Source organism: Leishmania braziliensis, chromosome 27 (genome assembly GCF_000002845.2).
Source record: "Leishmania braziliensis MHOM/BR/75/M2904 complete genome, chromosome 27".
Taxonomy (NCBI): Eukaryota; Euglenozoa; class Kinetoplastea; order Trypanosomatida; family Trypanosomatidae; genus Leishmania; species Leishmania braziliensis.
The window spans coordinates 123,525-131,754 of record NC_009319.2 but is presented as its reverse complement, the minus strand read 5'-3'; the positions used below and the strand labels follow the sequence as shown (position 1 = coordinate 131,754).

The 8,230-nt window shown below is 58.4% G+C and overlaps 1 protein-coding gene across 1 annotated transcript; it reads right to left on the bottom strand.

Annotated features, from left to right (window-relative positions):
* Positions 1 to 3,357: 3,357 nt before the first annotated feature.
* On the bottom strand, positions 3,358 to 5,937 carry LBRM_27_0430 (oligosaccharyl transferase-like protein; the record flags this gene model as incomplete). The annotated part of the gene is made up of 1 exon (XM_001565753.1): positions 3,358 to 5,937. One exon carries the CDS (start codon positions 5,935 to 5,937, stop codon positions 3,358 to 3,360), a length of 2,580 nt encoding a protein of 859 aa, XP_001565803.1.
* Positions 5,938 to 8,230: the final 2,293 nt, after the last annotated feature.

Here is an 8,230-nt window from a genome sequence, read left to right as displayed (position 1 = left end):
GCGTCAGCATGCGGTAGGACAGTAAGCGAGCTGATAACAAAAGTAAAGCGAGTGGCGTGGTGCCCTGCACAGCAATACTTTTCGTCCCCCGCCCCCCCACCCCACCCCACCCACAGTCGCCACCAAACGTTTCCCATCCCAATACATATGTGTATGGGGGGCAGAAGGGACACAGTAGTCACGAGAGGCAGAGGGCCAGAGAGGAGGTACACAGCAATAAACAAGCAGACGCACAATAAAGAAGAGAAAATTGGTGATGCGTGAGAGAGGACTGAGCAGTGTAGACAAGAGATCGCAACGTGCATGATGTCGAGTCGGATGTTGTACAACACAGCCAGAGTGGTGCATCGTGCGCTCGAGCTCGTGTGCTCAGGCCGTGAAATGTGTGTGTTTGCGAGTGTGCAGGCGCTGCCACAGGGAGTGAGGCATAGGGGAGAGTGATTGTGGAAGGGTACAGTTGTTATCTCACTTCCTCAAGGGACTCACACAACCACACTTTTCCCTCACCGTGCCAGCCCCACCACGAACAAGCCAGCAAATGCATACGCGCACAACCATGTCTTGCCTACCGCGGCGGCACTACGAGTAAATCCTCGCCGCCCAGGATGAAACGTCCTGCCGTCGCATCGGCGCATGCGTCCAACGGGCTTTTCCCGTCCTTCCGCGGCCCTCCCTCCGATGCGTGCGGCGCGGTCGGCGCCAGGGAGACTCGGGCGGGCTGCACGCCTTGATCCAAAGGGAAGAGACCGCGTTCAGGGCCCTGCTCGCGAGGTGGTGGTGTCCGTCATGCGGGTGGTCCGGGCGGTCCAGGAGCATGCCGGATGAACCCAAGGAGGAAGCCGCCCAGCCGCAGGTCAGGACCCCCTAAGACCCGGTGCCCTGCCTGTATGCCACGCTTCTCCCCCTCAGCCGCTTCGTGCCGCTGCATTTCACCATACGGCTTGGGGACTCTCCACATGGGAGTCTGGAGGACTCGATGGCGTGATTCGGGGCGCTCCCGTCATGCACCCGGCATCGGTGCCTCGTCGGCCCACCCGGCCGGATGTAGGAGGGGCCGCGCATTTCGCGCACATGCGCTTTAGGTCTGATTGGGTATGCATCTCTTCGCGGCCTTTTCGTCCATCGCCCATGCGCTGCTGGCCTCTCGATGCCTTGTCTGGATGTGGTACCCCATGCCAGCCGTGCTTGGCAGCGCGTGCTAACGGTGCTCGCTGTCTTGGTCGTCCGTTTCCATCGATGCCACGGGGGACGTGCCTGGATGGCGTGCCCGCGTGTGCCGCGACAGGCGGGGCGTGCCAAGGGGAGGGGGCCCGCGGATAGTAGACATGTGCCTGCGCACAAAGAGCTCATAGCTTGTCGTTCTGGAGAGGCACAGGGGGCAGCCGATGGGCACCCGACGAGGGAAGCCCATGCAGCGCGAGGGCGATGTATGCTTCGAGCTTCGAGCGACCCGCAAATCTCGCGTGGCATATCGGGCACAACGCCCTCATAGCGAAAACAGGCGAAGGCGGAGGGCCTGCCAGGGGTGGGGGCATCCCAGTGCTAGTGTGGTGTAGTGGGCAGCACACCATCTGCACTCCGTGCTGTCGCCGGTCCCCCGCCGCTGCAGGAATCCAAGGTACGGGGAAGTGCCCGTGACGAGCGGAGCGAGGATGGCCTCGTGTCGTCTCGTGGGCCTATCCTTCTTGCTCTTCTGGTGTGGGGCAGCTGCCGCCAAGTATCTCTTGCCGCAGCGTGTCGCGGGGCTGCGGGGGATGTCGGCCTGGCGTCTGAGACCGGTGACCAGGTCCGTAGCCCATGCAGTTAGCGCCGGCGCCTCTGACATTGCCGATTTTGCAGGCTCGTCAGCGCTGTTGCGGTGCCCCAATCCACAGTGACCAAAGACAAACGGAAGTGAGGGACGCACGTGACGGGCTGGTAGCTCCAGCACTTGTGCCCAATACGTCGCAATATGCCATCTCCCGCTATTGCAGGGCTCGTGCTGAGCGCCATGAGGGGGGAGAGCGAGTCCGCAGCTACACTTGCTCTGCTGTGTCTTCGCAGCAGGTCGGGCCCCAGCCTCTTGTCGCTGCACCTATGAGTGTATCACGGTTAAGCGTCGCGGCCGCCCCCCTGATTTGAGGTGTGTCTGTGCCGCACCGTCGGTCCACAACGAGCAAGAGGGCTTCGCTAAACGGGAGTGCCGCTACCGGTCTCACGCGTCTTCGCTTTTCTGTCGCTGCGGTAGGCAGCGTCACTGCGGATCGAGCCGGCAATCAGGGCGCGGTGCCGATTCCAGTTCGGTTTGCGGCGCGAGTATGATTGGGCGCCAGCCATCGCTCGCGGCACCGGGCCATATCCCTCCTCAAAGAGGAGAGCGAACTGAATCGCGCAGTGGTCACTCGGCGCCGTGGTGCCGAGGCGGCGTTATCGCTGGCGCAGGACAAGTAGCTGCCATTGAACCGGTCGTGTAGAATGGTCCCAGACCAGTTGGGTCGCCCTTTCGAGCCACACATCCGGTGGGGCGAGCGGACGTCCATTCCAACCACGCGAGGACTGGGTACGACGCCGCTTGGTCTCTGATCGAGAGCGTCCCGTGTCACCAGGTCACTCGCAGGTGTGTAGCCCAACGTGCAGTGTGCCCGACGAGTAAGGTCATCGCAGCAAGACCACACCATCACGGTCTCCACCTCGTCCTTGGGAGCGGGAGAGACTACACCTATACGCCTGCCCTCCAGTATGAGGACGGAGACACCACCGCCGTGCGTCCGCTCCCCTTGCCACACCGGAATGCTGAGCTCCCGAGAGAATGCCCTGCAGGCCTGAGGACTGAAATGCGTCCCTTGCAGAATACAGCCGTGTATCGAACGTTCGCCAAGGAGCCGGGCCAACCCGCGGCGCTTAACGCCGCTCAGCCCATCCCAATGCCACGGCACACACAGCGCAGGCAGAGTACAGGATCGCGCTCCGCGTCACCGCAACGCAGCACAAGCGGAAGAGCAGCAGGAGAATGCGTGTATTTGCCAAATCATCGACACGATGCGCCGTGCGCTGGAACACCCAGAGCCCACAGCCCTACACGAGGGCGCGCTGCGGCAGGTCCTTGGCTTCCCTTTAAAGTGAGCAACCCTGACGACGGGAGAGGCCCCAGTGTATCGTGTCAGGGTCCAGCACCCGCGCTGTGTGGGGAGGCCGGGACGGTGCTCAGCTCACGGAGTCGGCACACGGCTGTACCGCGTGTCTAGCGCTGCCTCGCGCCACGCGATGGGTTTCTGACAGGCCGGGCAGAGTGGGGTTTGACTTATGTTCGATCACAGAATAGACAGTTTGAAAATATAGATGTGTGCGGGATGCAGCTGCGTTTACATGTTTGCGTCTTTAAGCCTCGCCCAGTGTTCTGCTGCGTGCCATGCGCGCCTTGTGCGTGTCGTCGTGCTTCTTGCCCATCTGGTCAAAGGGGACGCGGTGCGCCAGCATCTCCTGGATCTCCTTCGCCGGCGGGTACTGCCCGGGGCAGATCCACGACCCAGGCGGGTGGCACACGCGGTTTGCCGGGTCAGCCACCCACTTCTTGCTCTCCGCGCTCACGTTCATGACCTTGAAGATGCGCACCAGGCCGTACTTGGATGAGTACACTTCCTGAAAGAGGGACGGGTCCACCTTCACACCCGCGCTTCGTCCGGCCTCGTGCAGGTTGTACAGCAGCGACGCGCGCATCATCGGTTTTGGGCGACTGTAGTCTTCGTAAAAGCCGAAATGCTGGCAAAGCGGGTCGTTGGGGCAGATGTCGTGGTACACGCTGTTGCCAATGCGCGCCATGTGCGGCGACTTCATCAAGTCTCCGCCCTGCCCAGCCCAGATGAGGACGTAGTCCGCCATGTGGCGCACCAGTGAGTGCGCCTCCGCCACGGGCGACGTCAGCATCTTGCCGATGGTGGCGATGTGCTCGTGGTTCCAGGTGTTGCCATCGGCCAGCGAGGTGCGGTTGCCGATGCCTGTGATCTGGTAGCCGTAGTCCCACCAGGACAGCACGCGCGCGTCCGCTGGCGTGTTGTCGCGCAGCCACTCGTATGACTCGAGATAGTCAGCCACCATGATCGTCTTGCCCCCCATACGGGTTTGGTACAGGATCTGTGGGCTCGACAAGGAGTTTGCCATGGAAGTGCATGAGAAGTAGTAGACAAAGGCAAGCGGAAGAACGGTACAGATGGTGGCAGAGATGATGAACGTGGCTTGCTTTTTTCCGGTCGGCCAGCGGTTCATCTTGATCTCCTTGCGGAAGTCAAAAGGGATTAGTGATGTGTAACGTCGTTCTTCGTCGCCTGTGCTTGAGCCTCTGGCAGGAGCCTGGGTCGCCTTCTGTTTCTGCTGGTTCCGTCGGGCGCGTGCACCGCTGTTGGGGTGGTCCTCTTGTGAAAACGGAGTATCACCAGCCGCCGCCATATCGGCGGTGCGCAGGTTGTCGTCCCAGAACAGCTGTTGAAAGCACCACTTCGTCAGCGTACCACTCATCAAACTCCCGCTAAGGCACGCCACTGGGCCAGCCAGCAGGAGCAAGCGCACCATGCGAGTGCTGAAATAGTACGCCATGCAACTGTACACGAGGAGAAAGAGAATCGCATACAGGTTAGGGGTGGGCAGGATCAGCTGCACAGGGATGCTAAATACCCACAAAACGTACACAATGTTCAAATATTGCAGGTAGGCGAGCGCGTCTGCGGGGTGGTGCTCAGCGACCGAGTCGACCAGCGGATTGCCAGTGTGCGTGTGCTTCATGAACAGCGCACGCACACGAGCCGTGAGGGGGCCAAAGTACCCGGTCGGCGACAGCACCGCGATTGCAAGCGCACCCACGCCAGCCATCACGCTGAAGGCACGCATGCGGATCTTGAAGTTCGCGCGGGAGCGAACCTCGACGTCGGCCCGTGCGCGAAACACCTCGCAGGCCTGCAGCCCGCACAGGAAGAGGAGCACCACCAGCGCACCCAGCTGCTCCAGCGACCTGAAGGGCGACATCCCCACAGGCGGCACGCGCGTGGCGATGGCGGTGCCGACAACGTAGAACAGCGCGTATGCGCGCAGCAGCGACGGGTTGTACGTGTTGCGAGCCCAGTCGACCATCGATGATATGCCGGCGTGCATGGCAACCATGTTGAGCACAAAAATGTATCCGCCCCACGCCGCCACCATGTAGCCGTAGGCGATACCGGTGAGGATGCCGATGGGCCACGAGCACCGCGTGCGCAGCGAGCGTACCCACAAGTAGAAGGTGAGGAGCATGGCTGCAACGGCGATGCACTCGTTGTCGAACTCGCCCGCCATGGACCGCATCAGGTGTGCTGGAATGATGGAGAAGAGGAGTGCAGCCCATGCAGAAACAGCGATCGAGCCAGTCGTTTCGAAGGCCATGAGGGCCATGATAGCAGTAGCGATGGCACCATACCACGCGGGGATCAGCACACACACGTTGTTGAGAGACATCGGCACCCCGGCAGCTGCCAATGCGCGGTGGATGGCAACGGCGGTGAGCTGCAGGCCCGGGTACGTGGTGGTGCCAACAGGGCGGCCCAGCGGGTACCAGCTCATGTAGTCGAACCAGCTGAAGAAGGCGGACCAGCCGTGCGCGGACATGTACTCGGCGGCGCGGTAGTTGAACCACGGGTCGAACTCGTGGATGATGTAGCCATAAGTCTGAACGGATAGCATGCGAGTCTGGTACGCTAAGCGGATCGCGTAGAGAATCAATGTGAACATGATACCTTTGTAGACGTATATCAGCTTCGAGTACGGTGCGGCGCGGCAGTTGAAGAGGTACGTCTCGCTGGGTGGCTCCATAGGAGTCCCTTCAGCGGTATCCCTCTGCGTGCCTTCTGCGTTTGCCAGTGGCTCTGCTGCGGGTGTGGAGGAGGGGTTGGGGTTACCCTCCTCGCATCCTTTGCGCTGGTTCTTGATCGGCATGAGGGGGAAGAAAAAGATGAAGTCACCGCAGACTTGAGCTCTGCGGAATGAATCGTCGAACAGACGTGCAGCTACTGTGAGAATGTTCGTTTTTTCGCTTCCTGGGCTTATCACGAGTAATCTCTATGTACAATCAGCAACTACAGTAGTGTGGGCTTGTGTCACAGCAAGTGGCAAGTAAACTTACAGGCAGACTCGAGCACTGGCGTTTTGGAACTGCACGTAGAAGGATGATGGGGTCGTAGTAACAAGATAGGTTTATTGAAAAGCTCGATACTAGTTGACGGTGCATCCGCAACAAGAAAGGAAAACACGTATGGGCTGATTCGTTTGTTTGTGTTTGTGTGTCTGGCGGTGTCGTGGTGGTGGTGGTGGTGGAATAGGAAAAGCGCCCCTCAAATAGGTGCTACGTAGAAGGAGGGAAAAATGTCCAAGGAATGTGTTGTACCACCAGTGATGAAAAGGCAACGTATGCCAAATTCATCTTGCTGGACTTGGCATGGAGAGGGAACGATAGGGCATGGGAATCTCGAGTAGTCGACATGCCGTATCATTCATGAGCCCCCCCACATACACCTACGTAAGCTACAGCGTTCGCGCACCCATAGTCTGCTTGTGGTACCTGCTTGACTTTCCCGATTTTCTAGTCCACTCCTCTTTTTCGCGTGCACCCAAGGCGTAGGGAGCGAGGGAGACAGTTGACGTACAAATGGCAGTCTCCACCTGCTCGATTTACCCCCCTCCTTTCCCCTCCCTCCCATTTTCCCTCCGGCAAGGCGTTGAACCACTCGCGTGTTTGCTTCCCTCACTGCTTCAGCTTGTTCATGTCTACAATAGGAGCACCCACCCGCCCACACAGACCAGCACGGCGGGACATCGAGGATCGACAAGATGGCGCCGAGTGAAAGGGAATGATATATATATATATATATACACAGAGAGAGAGGGATATTACAGAGGTATCACCTCAAGACAAGAGAAGAAAAAGGACCTGCACTGACGTGGAAGGGCGACGACAACAAAAATCAATTCAGAGTTTTTCCCGTATTTTTTTCTCGTTTTTGTTTCTGAAGGAGAGATGAAAAGGGACTTCCGAAGAGGGCACTAAAGGGATATGACAAGGTAGGAGAGTGGGTGTACCCACTCGGTAGAGACACATCGACTGCCGCTTGTGGAGTTCAACGTTCATCGCACAGTGCGTGTTTAGTTGTGCCTACGCACGTAAACACGTTAGAAGTGCCATGGTGCTCAGGAGGAGAGAAGGTGCACAAGAGCGCACCACAGACGAATCATAGGGGAGGGGGTTGGAGACGGATCGCATGTCTCGAGAGGTGATCGGGGATATACAAAGCCGACACCCACACATACACACAGACAGACACTTTGACAAAATCGATCCACTCTCTTGGAAACTTGTGAAACGCTGTGAAAAAGGGGAAGGAGGGGGTAGAGGAGTGAGAAGCGAAAAGGAAGACAAACAACACACACACCCACATACATACACACACACACACACACACACACACACACGTAGACACAACCAGGCAGAAGCTTGGGAGGGGTGCGCTGCCATGAGGGAGACTGAGGCAAACAAGCAAGCGAGACCACAAAGAACGGAGATAAAGAGGCGTGTCACATGTCAAATAAGGAGCTGCTACGTTGCCATGGAACTGCCGCCCAACTTGGTTGTTTCCCGAGCTAGAGAATAAAATGGAGTCAAGTGTCCCGGACTCATGTGTTGTGGTGATGAGGATTGCACTGACGCTCTTCCTCTCTCCACCTCCCTCATCATACACTTCTCATCTCCACCTTCACCACCAGGCCGCCATTCCTTTTCTGTAACCCGGGCGTGGGGATTGGGAGGGGGTGAGTGGCAATGGTCGCACTCGACAGAGGCGAGTGAAGCACAAAGGAGAGACAGGAGGGGCGTGTGTGTGGGGAGGGGAGAAAAGGGAGCCCAGTGAGACTGTCCGTCATCATCTGCACGACACACTTGCAGTGAGTTTTACCAGAGGCACCTTCATACAAGAGCGAAAGCAAACACTGCGAAGTTGATCTTCAATAAGCCACTGTTTCTTTCATTCATCTCTATGCCACCGCACTCTGCGTTTCTCTTCTTTAAGCACATATGCTGAAAGGCGTGGGTGACTTGAATACCCCCCTCCCTTTCTACATCACCTGTGCTGGTGCAGCGTCCGAAGCAGACAAGCAGAAGGCAGAGCCAGAGAGAGGAACAATGGACAAGAAAAGAGGCTCCGTGAAATCTGTGATTCCGATACAACTTCGACAAAAG